The sequence below is a fragment of the Falco naumanni genome, chromosome 19 (assembly GCF_017639655.2).
Source record: "Falco naumanni isolate bFalNau1 chromosome 19, bFalNau1.pat, whole genome shotgun sequence".
NCBI lineage: Eukaryota > Metazoa > Chordata > Aves > Falconiformes > Falconidae > Falco > Falco naumanni.
In genome coordinates, this window is record NC_054072.1 from 4,920,913 (window position 1) to 4,935,121 (window position 14,209).

The 14,209-nt window shown below is 40.0% G+C and overlaps 1 protein-coding gene across 3 annotated transcripts in view; it reads left to right on the forward strand.

Annotated features, from left to right (window-relative positions):
- The window catches only part of UNC5D (unc-5 netrin receptor D), a 166,359-nt gene extending 152,785 nt beyond the window's left edge, over positions 1 to 13,574 (forward strand). For all 3 annotated transcript variants that reach the window (XM_040618182.1, XM_040618180.1, XM_040618181.1), the window contains 3 exons: positions 3,288 to 3,452; positions 5,341 to 5,519; positions 7,756 to 13,574. In XM_040618182.1, the coding sequence (XP_040474116.1) occupies positions 3,288 to 3,452; positions 5,341 to 5,519; positions 7,756 to 7,960 (549 nt within the window). In that variant the 3' untranslated portion in view covers positions 7,961 to 13,574. The remainder of the gene's footprint in view (positions 1 to 3,287; positions 3,453 to 5,340; positions 5,520 to 7,755) is intronic.
- The last annotated feature ends 635 nt before the right edge of the window (positions 13,575 to 14,209 follow it).

Here is a 14,209-nt window from a genome sequence, read left to right on the forward strand (position 1 = left end):
GTGCAGTTCAGCACTTTTCTTAATGCTGTGTACAACTTCTATGAATAAATATATTGCTTGTGGTTTATTAAACTCAGGTATTTTTGTTCTCTGTTGGCAAGTAATAGTCTAGATTTTCCAGTCAGAACTGAACTGCAGGGTGCTGTTAAAACAAGACACGATAGCCAATGCAAATTTCTCTATTAATCTTCACATGTTGCAAGGACCTCACTTTACTGAATCTAATGCAAGTGGCGCAGTCCAAAGCAGCTATTAAATTTATTGCTGCAAGATAAAAACAAAAAATAAAAAGTCAGATGAGGGAGCCATAACCCACAGAAGAATGCTCAAGTGCCGCGCATGCTGTAGGCAGGCGCAGCATGGCAGCCCTGCTGAAGGCTTTGATCGTAGCAGGCACACCACCTCCCAGCAGCCACTCAGGCTTAAAAAGAAGTATGTACAAAACCTCTGCTGACAGAAATGTCCCACACAGTGCTGATACTGAAGCCAAGTAAGTATTTACATCTTATAATTGAGTATAGTTTGCATGACTTGGACAGCTGAGAAATATAGTAATTGTTTCTAAAAGAAACTGCAGAACAACTTCCACTGGCTTTGTATTTCCCTCCCAGTGAAATGTCCCAGCTGTATTGACAGCTCGGATTTGGTTCCAGCCTCTTTATGTATAAAACAATAGTTTTTCATGTGCAGCTTCTTCCAGTGTTGTACTTGCTTTGTCTCCTACATACCATGCTTTACAAAGAAGCTGGCGCTTCTGGTTGTCACAAACAACTGAAGAGCCTATTCCGTAACTGTCTGTTTGGTCCACCAAATCAAACCACTCTCAGATAGTATGATGAAGAAAGCTCCATGTTAATGGGTGGGATAAGTAAAGATCCTGCTTCAAGGCTTGAACAGATAGATGAATAAATCGTCACGTAAAACCGTGGCATAAAAGCAGTAAATGGTGGGTGGAAGTCAGAATTTCTCCAGACTACGCCAAGTGCCTTTGTTTGTCCTGGCCGTCCTGCAGGAGCAGATGCTGAGTGCTTGGCATCCTTCCCACCATGTTCACAAGTAACCGGGGGGAACCCTTAAAAACTGGTTGGGTGTTGGGCAGGAGGAGGCTGCGACAAGCATGTTAAGCCAGACGGGCACCTTTGGGGGTTAAAAGCAGCTGTCCTCCTAGCACCTTGTGTCTCTTGGAGGATCCCGTGTCTGTCTGTAGCTATGAGGTGATTTACATTCCCTAGTCTGCTAGGACTTAATTATAAAGGGAGAATAAACCTGAAAGCATTTCTGGAATACTTTAGGCACTCATCGTGCCGCCATGCTTTGCCCCCTGTACTATGTTTCATATAATTTTCAGCTGAGAGATTCTTGCACTGTGACTGAAAGCAGAGATGATTACTCTGGAAAAATCTAATTACACTTCCTCTACTTCTAATATTTTGCTAATGTTTTCTTTATCAGTGTTGGTACCTTGCTACTGCTACCACCTCAGGATCTAAATGCAGATCATTATCGCTTAGTGCAACATTACCGATAGTCTGAGACACTCCTAAGAAACCATAAACTGCGCATCAGCTACGAGTACGACTATATTCTCCCTAGTTAAAAAAAAAAAAATAATAAAAAGTCAAGACTGAACCGTAGCATGAGGCTGATCTTTGAAGCTGTATATTCTCAGATGACCGGGGCATGCCGAGTTTCTTCAGGGACAGAGAACAGGTCACAGCCCAGGTGCAATACAAGTTGCTTGTAGAAGGCAAGAATGAAGCCATGCATGTTCTCTGAGCTGTAAGCTCTTGGGTGAGCTTCCGTATATAAACTGGTCATGAGAGTTACATGCATGGTTTACTTGATCTAAACAGCTAATTATGACAAGTGACTAGTTGGTAGGTCACTCAGTTATGACTGCCAGTGTTAAATACTGAAGGAATTACAGATGCCTACAGGTAGCGCTTTTTATATCCTTGTCTGTGTCATTTATTAACCCTTTATAAAGCTCTGAAAAATGGAAGCAGAATGCATGCCCAGATTAAATCTGCATATAGTAATTAGTGCGTTTTGTTTGAAGAATCAGCTTCACATGCTGTTCAAATCAATTCTAAAATTTAGAAATAGTGCATTAAAAAAGGAGAGAGCAATCTGAAAAGTCATAATCCTCTAGAAAAAATAACGTAAAAATCTTTAAACTAGTTCTTCTCATGTTAGAAAAATTGCTCATTGAAGCTGTTTAATGCTGTCCCATAATCATGTGGAGGAATGCTAAAATGTAATAAAATGAAATATTAATAGGTTGCCAATTCTACACTATTTTCCAATATTTTGAAATTAATAGAGAACTTGTTTGGTTTAATGTTTTTTATTATTTACATTCCTTCATGGTTACAATATGGAACACCATAGTGGGTTTTTAGCTGATGACAGTTTGGAAATAAAAAGAGAAAAAAGAATTTTTCTGAAAGCAGTAAGGAGAGGAGACCAGTAAGAGAAGTTTGGTATTTACAAAGTAATCGTAGGACAGAAGTTAGCTGCCCCTATGTACTTCTCCTGTCTATTCCATACATTTTTAGGAACTCAAAGCAACCAAAGCAGAAATCTCTGATGATTAATTGCTGCAGTTGTCTATATAGCATTTGATGAGGGCATTCATCCCATAAACTGCCTCTGGCTGAGGTAGAGGAGTCACTGAAAGTAGCCACAGAATATAACATGATGAAACTAAGAAGTAAGTAAGAAGTAAAACTGGGACTGCCCAGTGACGTGCAGTGGTAAATTATTTATATATTTATATAAAAAATATATATTTAAAAAATATTTATATATAAATATATAAAAAACACTACAGGGTGTGTTTCAGTATGGATGGAACATTGATACAGAAGAAAGGCTGTCGAGCTCCGGCTGCATGAGCTTACAGGGGGAGTACAGTTTCTGATGGGAAGTTCTGGATTTTTGGGATTCTGTAGTTAGAGGCTGATGGCAAGGAGACACAGATTAGAGTTCTAGTCCCTGCCTAGGAGGAGTAAGCGAAGTGCATCCTTCTTAAGTTTCATTAATGATGAGAGTCTCTTGTCATTAGTGTAACTGAATGAAATCTAAGTTTTCAGTAAATGTAACATCTCAGTGTTTATCAATTGAATTGTCATTTATTAGTTTGTCCTGCTTTGAGTTTGCAGAGATGTTAGTAAAAACTCAATTAGAGAAAAAACATGGAGTTTTTTGCTTATTTTGTGATTGTCACAACTTCTCTCTCTCTCACGCCTGCTTGCCCGTTCCTGTGGGCCACGCTCCTCTCTCAGGAAGTCCCCTTCTCCCGCGTGTGGTGCAGCGGCCAGAAGCCACTGCACTGTGCCTTCTCACTGGAGCGCTACACCCCTGCGACCACGCAGCTGTCCTGCAAGATCTGTGTCCGACAAGTCAAGGGCCACGAGCAAATCCTGCAGATCCAGACATCCATCCTAGAGGTAAACTGTTCTCTCTCCTTTTTGCTTTGTTAAGTTGCTGTTAAGTAGTAGGAGTTACATGATTGAGTACAAGTAGTACGAGACGTGATCCCTCCCCATTTTTAGCCTTTCTATCTCTATGTAGTTTCTTATGGCCTGTTCAAAACCGTAACAAGTATATAAAACCTTACACATTTCATTTCCAGCAGAAATCAAAGCACAGATATTCTACAACACTAAAAATAATTTATATTTGAGCTGGTGGTAATAGTTTTCTTGCAAAACATTTTTTAATAGTTTGCAGAGCGCTGAGATGCGGACGGAGGGCTTGCCTGCGGCCGGTGTGCTGCTGGGCTGGGCGATTCACCCGTCAGAGCATTTCTGACACGCACAGTCTTGCAAGGACTGCAGCCTTGCGCACAGGCGAAAGAAAGCAGAGTCAAGCAAGCTGGGGATGTGTCCTACAGCCAGCAATGAAAGCTTCAGCAGCTCTTTTTAGATTATTGAGCATCTTTGTTGACTGATCCAGATTAATACTTCTGGATTAAAGATATATGCCCATTGCTAAATGCACTATGCAGAGCACGCAGCAACTGAGTAAGAAAACCACAAACACCATTATGTATAAAAATATCCTCAGAGTATGGCCAAGCTTTTTTTCTGGTTCTTTATTGTTACTTCACAAAAAATGTCTGTCATTCCATCTATATCTCTCTCTCAATGCAATGTTGCAGCTGCCTTCCCCCCCCCCCCCCCCCCATATTTTTAAAGGGACCTATCTGTCCACAAGTCCCCAGAGCATGTTACCATTCTGTCTTAAAATGGATTTGCTAGCGCAGAAGGCTTTCTCATGCCTATCTCAAAAAGTGATTGAAGAGTGAGGATAATTTGGCTGTAAAATAAATATAAAAATAACAACTGAATACTTGAATTGCTCAGTGCTGTACAGTTCCCTGAACTAACCAGGTAGCAGTAGCTTATCTCACATGTGCAGGGTATGGAAATCTACTACTGTTCTGCATATTTAATTTTAAAAGTCAGACCACGCGATATATCTAGAGCAGTGCTACTACTTTGCGCAGATGACTTTTGGGATGTGTCATAAATGTTATATGAAGAGACTATAGCATCGTTGTTTAATATTTATGTTGCATTGCACTAGAACGAATAATGCATGGAAATGTGACTACTACACAAGACCGGTATAATTTCATAGGAGGAGAATAGGCCAGATCTACAGAAGAACCTGGATTCCAAAGAGATTTCTTAATATGGAAGAACCGAGACAATTATAGAATTTAGGTGTTTTTAAAAAAGTCACAAATGAAAGATTTACGTGTCCATATTTTAGGCTTAAGCAATTAAAAATTTAGGAACCCATATGCTTTTGCGGCATTTGATCTAGTCTCTATTGGACTTCATCTGTAACACAAAAATTAACAAAAAGGGGAAACTTGTAGAAGGAAAATGACAATATTTAAAATGTTTTTATATGGAAGTGCTTGTGGTGTTCTAGCAGTTCCTTCACAAATCAGAAAAATACCTCTTAGCTATTTAATTGTCTGTTGTCAATCAATTCTACAAACTATAGCTGGAATCTCAGGTTTGATTCTTTCTTCCTCCAGAAGCAGACTTGATAGACCAATAGGTGTATGTAGACAGGCTCGCTGCAGGTAGGTCCCTGCATAACAAGGCAGCAAAAAGAGTACAGAACTGTCTGCCCGCACAGCTCTTCTCATTCCAAAGAGGCTGTGCAGAAACCTTCTCTCCGTTCCCTGTTCCTGCGCAGGTGCATACGGCAGGACTCCTGGTGTTGCTCTGCCTCGGTGCCCGCAAGAGCCGCCTGCAGACACGGGCAGGCAAAAAGCCTGATGCCCCGACTGACTCTTTGCTTTTCTATTCCATGTAGAATGAACGAGAAACCATTGCGTTCTTTGCACATGATGACAGCAACTTCCCTGCACAGATGGGTCCGAAAGCATTCAAAATCCCCTACTCTATTAGACAACGAATCTGTGCAACATTTGACACACCCAACGCCAAAGGCAAAGACTGGCAGATGTTAGCACAAAAAAACAGCATTAACAGGTAATGGAAGGCACTTCGAAAGGTGAACATTTACATATGCAAGGGGAATAATTTGTTGCCGTTACAGTTTTTTTGTTTGTTTGTTTGCTGGTATTAAAGATGTATGCATAGTAATTAACATACTTACTCTCAAGGATAAACTGCAGTTCATACGTTATTTTATTTACAACTAGCTGCTGAAAACAGGAACTGCTTTCTCCTTGGGACAAACACGTGTGCCCTGTCCCACCTGATGCCTGCCGCTAAGGTTGCTTTATTTCTTCTGGACTGCACCTTTTCTTTGAACACCCGCTAGAGTGGGGTCATGGTAAAGTACAAGACTGCAGAAGGATTTTGGCACTGCTGTGTACTATGAAAGCAGTGGTTTAAAGGACTTAGGAGTTGCATGTTCTCTCAAAAAAAAAAATCATATGGCCTGTTGCTTGGGCTTCTACCTATGTATTTTGTATTCCAAAAAGAATTGCATATTTTGCACATTATTTTTTTTAAGGAAAAGGCATATTTAAAAAAAACAAAGTCATGCTCTAATGTTTAGGAGTAATAATATTATGATTATTAAAACTGAAAGATGCTGTAAAAACCAATTTACTACTTATTTTGCTCTTTCCGCTTCACAAAATTAAATTGGTGGAGGCAGTTCACTCACAGAAATATTTTCTGTATTTTCTAATTGTCACTATCGCCACAAATATCTTCCCAAGAGGGTAGGGGGAATACTCAAGTCAAGCAAAATGACTTGTTGCTATGCAAGGGTATCTCAATAAACCACACCCGAACCAAAGGAAAAATAATTTATAGCCTTGCAGCAGTGAAAGATTCAGAAAATTCTGCTTTACTTAGCAGTGTTTACTACCTATTGTCAGGCACTTCAATCTCTGGTTTCTGTTCCTCATGTGTCGAGGAAGCTGGAGATTTCCCTTTCTCAGGCAACTGCGGGGCAGCGTGCTAAGGCGATTACACTGACCAGTGCAAGACCACAGCTGTGATGGCCCTTTACCTTTTGAGTCTGTGTTGGAGACACCTGGTAGGGTCTTTGCAATATCTGTTTGTATAAAATCAAATTTATAGATAGCTGAGCCATTTAAACAACTCAAAATGTAGTTATAAAACCAGACGGTAAAGCATAAATACATGACCTCACAGACTGGCACGTAGCTGCTGTGCAGCGTAATCCATTAGTGTCATCCTATTTCCCCCATCTATTCCAAAGTTCTGTCGAAGGCAAGGTGCTACTTCACAGAGCAACAGCCTGGCTCCTCAGGACAGACAGCAAACTTCTTCCAGTGCACTGAAGCTATCCATGTCAGCGCCACAAGGAACTTGAGAGCTGGAGTTGTCCTGCACATACACGCGAGCGCAAACTCCTCACGGGGTGCTAACTTTCTGTCGCCAATAGAGGTTCATGTACTGAGGAAGGGTAATTAGCAAAGCTGGAGGAAAAAAGTGGTATCTGCCTGTTTTTTACTGATGAGTAACAGTCCAAAAATGGTCAGTAGCAAATATTTAATTATCTTGGAGTTGGTTTAAAAAACCAAACAATGGCATTCAAGTCCAAATTCCCTTTTCTGTGCTACAGGCTTATCTGTTTCTTCCCATATTTATGTGTAAGTATCTATACATAATGCATGTGCTATAAATAATGTTTATGCTTGTGAATGTGAAGTTAATGTATTTATTTGGATGATTATGTCCAAAGCCCATAAATACAAGGAATTATAGGGTAATCTGTTTAAGATGAACACTTTGGTTTACCAAATCCTTTGCAAATATCACCCCTGCAAAGTCCTAGAATTTACATGCTAATAAAATATAAATTTTAAAATTAAAAGATGTCATATCTTCACATAATCACAAGCGTGAATTAAAGTTATATAATTCCTCTCCCTGCCAAATACTTGCTAGAGTTTACTAATGATGCTTTCCAAAACTGACTTGCTTTCTAAATCACACAGGATGGTACTGCTGGCCAGCTTTTATCTAAAGCAGAATATTCAAGTCCTTGTTCACTCTCCTCCTGCTAAACTGAACAAGTGACATGTGAAGAATAGATGCACCACCGTGTGTCCCCTTGAGGGTTCCCTCAACTCATCTCATCTAGGTCTTGCTGAAGGTTTTTTGTTTTTTAAAACACATCTGTAGTGCGAGGCACAACAGAGGGCACTTTCACATCCAAGGTAGCTACAGTAGATACTGTTCCTCAGCTTTTTTGTTTCACCTTTTTCTCCCCTCCTTCCAGGAATCTCTCCTATTTTGCTACACAAAGCAGCCCGTCTGCCGTCATTCTGGACCTCTGGGAAGCCCGACATCAGCATGACGGCGACCTTGACTCCCTAGCCTGTGCCCTGGAAGAAATAGGAAGGACACACTCCAAAATCTCAGACATAACAGAAACTGAGATTGAGGAGCCTGACTTCAACTACAGCAGACAAAACGGACTTTAGTCACCTTTTTGCATTCAAGAACTGATGGCCAGCTTTGACTATTACACCAGAGATTCTCTTTGGCAGGGAGGAAATAAGGGTTTCTGCACCGTGAGTGTGGAAGCAGACACTCATTTCCACAATGCAGTTTTCAGTTGGAGGAGCAGAAGCAGCCCTATTAAAAACCATCTTGTTACACCTAATAAGGGAAACACAAGCTTCTCCCTGTCCTCTCTCACTTAAAATTCACGTTTTAATGTCAAAACCACAACTACACAGCTATCATTCCTGGGACAGGAAGGAGTGAGATACAGAGCCATAGGAGGTAAATATTATGACGTAAAGGATTTAGGAAACGGTAATGATAATGTAATGCCTACTGAAAATCAACAAATAGGATATTGAATATTTAGAACCACTAGAGGTTAAACCTCATTTAAAGGATTGTCATCTTGGGGCTGTTAGTCCCCTTTGTCCTGTATCTCTAACTTACCACACCTGAAGAGTAGCTTTAACGTGTCATTTCATAGCATCATTTTGTCATTTTCTACAGGAAAACTGAAAATCTGGCCTTATCCTGTTCAGATGTTTGAGGAATTAGATCTCGTAACTATTTATATTGGTATCCATGTGTATTCCAAACATTTCTTTTAAAAATTTAATCACTTAGTGAACGTACATTTGCTGCAGAGCTTTCCTGCCTATTCTGTTAACAAAACAACAGAACCCTTCTCTGTGAAATTAGTGTGTGTGAGAGATAAATTTTCTAACTTGGTCTGAAAACTTTCACTTAGTCAAAAAATGTTGCTTTGGGGGTGGATTTAAATAACCAAATAAACCACAGGAAATTGCCAGCCCTGTTTTAGCAAGCTTACACATTTTTTTATTACTCCATGTTCTAGGGCTAATCTAAAAAGTAAAGGTGAAGTCAATCAGCACAGCTTAATTTTGGTTTTGTTTCAGATTGAAACAATAACCCCCATATGGTATTGTCAAAAATTGGCCTGATTTCATTGTACGATTTGGAAACTTCACAAGATACAAAGCTGGCTATGTTACGTTTGGTTTAGTTACAAACATATTGCATTCACCACCAAACCCAGAACCTAGCTAGAGAATCCTCATTTTTTATCCATTTCATACAAAAATAATTTATTACTTCAACTGAACCAAAAAAAGAGCTGTCACTGTGAGTGTCCTAGTGGAACTGGTACTGAGCCAAATTTAACCAATGTTTTTACTCATATATTCTTTAAAATTAGCCAAGGTGCTCGTTAGCTCTGTGCCTAGGCTATCAGTTTTTGTGATAGGAATACAATCAGTACAAAGCAGGAACACAAACAAGAGTTTGGGAACTTCATGGAAAAGCAAGAAATTGAAAACAAGCATTTGGGGGTGGGGCGGGATTACCCCATTTTGGCTGAGGGTAGGTACTTGGTGTGCAAATCTATAATAACCTGAAACTATTTATTCACCCAGGATTCCAGTTCGGAAAAGTATGACAAACAGCGCTTGATGTGAGACTGCTTGTTCTTGCTGATCTGAAATTGCAAATTTCATTGCTTTCCCAGCTCAGCAGGCTGGAATAGTCTTAAGACTTTTATAAATACTTAGACTTCCCCAAATATTTTCTGCACTTTAGTATTTCATGCAGCCTGACATGCGAGTTCCTGTTTGCAATGGGAAATCATAAAGGCTGCAAGCATATTTAAGACTGAGACAAAAATACCAGGTTATTTGGCAGCAAGCTGTCACTGTTTTCAGCAGCACATGGTTCTATCTGTGTTTGAATTATATTTCTAGTGACTTACAGTCCTCCTCCTCAGAAACCTGTTCTTCATTGGGCAAAATGTCATGAATTAAAAAAAAAAAAAAAAAAAAAAGGAATGGCATCCACAGAAAAGCGGTGGAGATTTATTGAGCTGTTGTTGTCTGGGAAACCAGCTACAGTCACTCTCCAGCAGTTAATTTGTTCTCAGCTTCTCAGACGCAGTTTAATTTCCAAACTAGTTTGGGTTAGCCAGCACAACGGAGGGCAGGCATGACCCTGCAGGTGCTGTACCACAGCCGTGTCATTTGAAGAGCTCTATGTATTTTCTCCTCTTGTTTTCTACATACATGTGAGCTACACACAGCATACGGGGTCAAGAAGAGCTGCTCTGCGGAGCTCAGAACTTACAGCTTTTTCTCAGGAAACACACAGTGGTTACTAGCAAGACTTGGGTGGCTTTGAAAAAAACCCTGTGTACAGTGACACCCAACTCTGCCCAGGGAATGGTCGGTGAAGCCAGCAGCTGTCTGGGCTGACTTCCCCCAAGGTGCATCTGCCAGGGTCCTCGGGCTGAAGGTACCTGGGCTGCACCCCAGAATCCAATGAAGTCTGGGCTCTGAGCTAACCTACTGGCAAAAAATGCCAGAAAAGACGCTGTTCAATTTTGGGCCAGAGGTAAGATGTTAATTTTACATTGCTCAATGGAGTATTGTTGTTTCCCTTCTGGTCTTGTTTCCTGAGTTTTCTTCACTTTTGCTAAAGCAGCTTCTTCGTTACTGGTCTTACTTTTCTGAATCTGAATCAAGAACTCTGACTTTTTCTAACCTGTTACTTTTTTGACGCTCTTGTATTGAAAAGTGGGCTAGAAATGCCACAATGCTGCTTACTTACCTCTCTCCCACTGGAACGGGGTTTGAAACAGTAACCAAACGAGCCTGATTGCTGATGTGAGCTCACCTGGCTGCACAGCCCAGTCATACAGGAATGCCACCGTGTGTGGCATCTACTGGTGACCAGGGCTGAACGTTCGGGGAAACCGCGTAAGAAATGTGCCCTGTCCCAAAGGACCTCCTCGGCAGGGGGCTGCACCTTGACCACTGTAGCTAAGATCTCCTGATACCGTCCTTCAACAACTGACTGATCCCTTTGGAACCCACTGAAAAGCTTGGCCTTCACAGGCAATGTCTGGGAGACACAAGTGCCACAACCATCTTTTGCGTTTTTCAAACAGCCTTTCCTTCCCAAGCTTTCCTTTTGTTTAACACGTGCTGCCTGACAATTGCCTGGGCTCCCCCGGTTCCCTGTAAGAAGGAACACTGAGGAACTGCTACGGAATCTCCTTGTCCGTATTACACACGCCTTTACAGGCTTCTCTCACCTTTCATCTCTGCTCACACTCTTTGTCTGGGCTGAAAAGCCCTGGTTAGCCCATCCTAGTCTTTGAACATCCTTGCTGTTATTCTACCACCTCTAGTTCCGTGTCTTTTTGGAGATGGAGTGACCAATAACTGGCTTTTCAACAGGAATACGGGCTAAATCACGCAGTTCCTCCATTTCCTCAATTTCTTGCTGTTCCCACACTCAGTATCAAATCAGAGACATATCAATTAATATCAGTTAAGATCTTGCCGTAGCATAAAGCCACAAGAAACACCTGTGAGAGAGTGCAGAACAACTGAGAATACAGTAACGGACTTCACTACGCAAAGTACTCGAGCTGATACATACCGAACAGCCAGAAAATAAAACCTGTGAGGAAAAAATGTGTAGCTGAAAAAAACCTGAGATGACAGAGATGATGTCAAAAATCATTAAGAAAAAAAATTCATAAAAGGAAATAATTTGTTTTCTGTGATAACGATGAATATTGGTAGGCAGAAGCTGGACAATAAGAAATGAAGTTAGACTTTTGAGTGGAAAAATAGGCTACAGGGTTTTTTCTTTTCCCTTTCCCCCACTGCACCTGTTGATTACCTGACGTGTCGGGTACAGACGTGCCTGTTTCAGGTTCTCCCTTTCTGTTGTTTCACGTTAGCATCGTGGGAGGATATCAATAGTACTTGGCACTTCTACTGACAGAGGCTTATGCCAGTTCTCCTCCCTTTATTATGCACAGTCCTGGTTTTAGAGTTGGACAAATTAAAATGTTTTTTAGGTAAATGCATCTGCTACCATACAAATGAGGCAGCCACATGGATTTTGTTAATATCAACAAACAGCTAAACAATAAAAGTAAAAGACATTAAATGTTTGCTTCCTATTTTCTACAGAGGAAAGCAGTTGACTTTTGCCAGCTCCCCGCCCCCCCCCCCCCCCCCCCCCCAGGATGTTGTAGCTATGGTTTGCAACACGGTATTCCCTCAGAATAATTTACAATTTATATGCAAATGCTATATAAATAGATAATATTGATCATTATTAGGAATCTTAAAATTCCAGAAACAGATTTTTACCATCTATTTTTTGGAAATTTCTATACATTTATCTACGATTTGATCCAAAACACAGATGTCGGAGCATCTGAAGAAGGATTAGAGGCCAGAAATTAAAAATCTATTCCTTTCCTCTCTTTTATAAATTTTGTCTTTCAAAAAATAATTTTAAAAATCTCTTCAAAAACTAGAAAGTAAAAGGAAGAGAAATGTAATGTTACACACTTAAGATTCCATCTAGCTGCCCCGAGTCTGATATGGTGAAATAGCCATTTTGATTTTACATCACCAAAGAATCTGCTCTAGTATATTTTCATCTTCCTAAGCACTTTCCCAGATATTTTCTGTGCTGTGAGTCATTTAAGACTAATAGTTGTGTTTTAAAAATGACTTACAATTTTGTCACCAAAATGGTGTGCTTCACAGCTCTGCCAGACTGCAGCATCATAAAGCTAATTTACAGCTTTTACAACACTGCTTTTGCAGTCTTACTAGTTTACATTAAAATCCTTTAAGCCACAAGGAAAGGAACCCTGCTCTGTAGATTTAAATTCAAACTTCATTTACCAGTGCAAGTCCCATAAACCCAAGATGTACTCCCACAAAAATTTTATTGGGCTTTTTGTAATAGATGAAAAGATATTGACACAATTTTCTTAAAATATAGGGAATTATTTTTGTTATTATTTTTATCTCTGGCAACAGCTGGTCTCTTCCTCTGTGGGCCTGTGCACAGCTTGCTCTCGGTAGGTTAAGAGAGAAGCTTACTCAGCATAAATCACTAGAACAGGGATCTTGTCATAGGACTCCATGGTATTAACATCATACTAAAGGTCCATTCTTTTTTTTTCCACTTGAAAGATAGTGCTATATGAGGGTTTTAAAACATGCAGTAACCGATCAATTCCAGATAAAATTTTTCACTACAAAAAATATAGTTGATGTATATAGTGCAGCTAGAACAAGTGAGCAACTGCTGTGGACTTCTGGTCATGGTTTGATTTTTATTTTTTTTTTCTCCAGTGTGTTTCTGCCTGTAAAACATAGATTTAAGCAAAGGGCTGCATTATTTTTTGTATGGTAATTAACTGAGTGGAAAACCAGTAATTATTTCCAAGTCCTTAACAACTGTGAATGATGTGAAGATTTGTTTATCCTTTCTTTTACTGATTTGAATGGTACCTGGGAAGTTCTCCCACTTGTTACACAGCAGTAGAGCTAGTTAACATTATTCACCAAGAACCTTTTTCACATTAAACCCGGTGAAGAATGTTTTCTATCAGTTGTTCGTTTGTGGTACATGCCTTGGTAAAAGTACTCCCTTGACACTATTCCTGCCTCAGAAGAGGCCGGCGGTTCTTCCGCAGCAGCACGTAAAATGGCACATACATCCTTTCTTTGCTATATAATGGCTGTCTACTTGAAATTACTTAAAACACTAGGTATATAACACACAATACCTGTAGCAACAAACAAAACTCAATATGCTGGCAAAAGATCATTAATCATTTTCTAGTAAAGTCTAGCTCTTTTCTCTCATTGCCAATACTAGCATAAATGGTAGCAAAAATCTCCTTTCCAAAATGGACAAAAATAAATAAATCACTCTAAGATTAAAGAATCACTTATGAAATCATTTGATAGTAACAGTGTCCGCAATGCAGAAAACTGAACAGATGTTCTACTCATTGCTGCAAGTAAAAGAAAAATCTGTCGCTGTCCATGTTCACTGTTCTGTCCAAAAATAAAATAAATGTCTAGGAATTTGCCACTATATTTTTTGTATTAGAGGTGAATAGTACAGATTCTACTAGTGTTTCTTGTCTGGGGCTTGGGTGGGTAGGGGTGTATTGTAATTTTCAAGCTATTGCAAAAGCTGCTTTTAAATAAGCTGTTCAGTTGTATTGAATAACTGGTTTGTGCTTTCCAAGGGAATCCAGGTGAGCCAGGACTCAATGGGTAGCCTCCTTGCCTTGCTGTCACAGGGTAACTAGAGCTGAAGTCACTTGTGAACATTTAGCTAAGGGATAGGGAGATTAGATGACCCATCCCTGATCTGTAATGTGG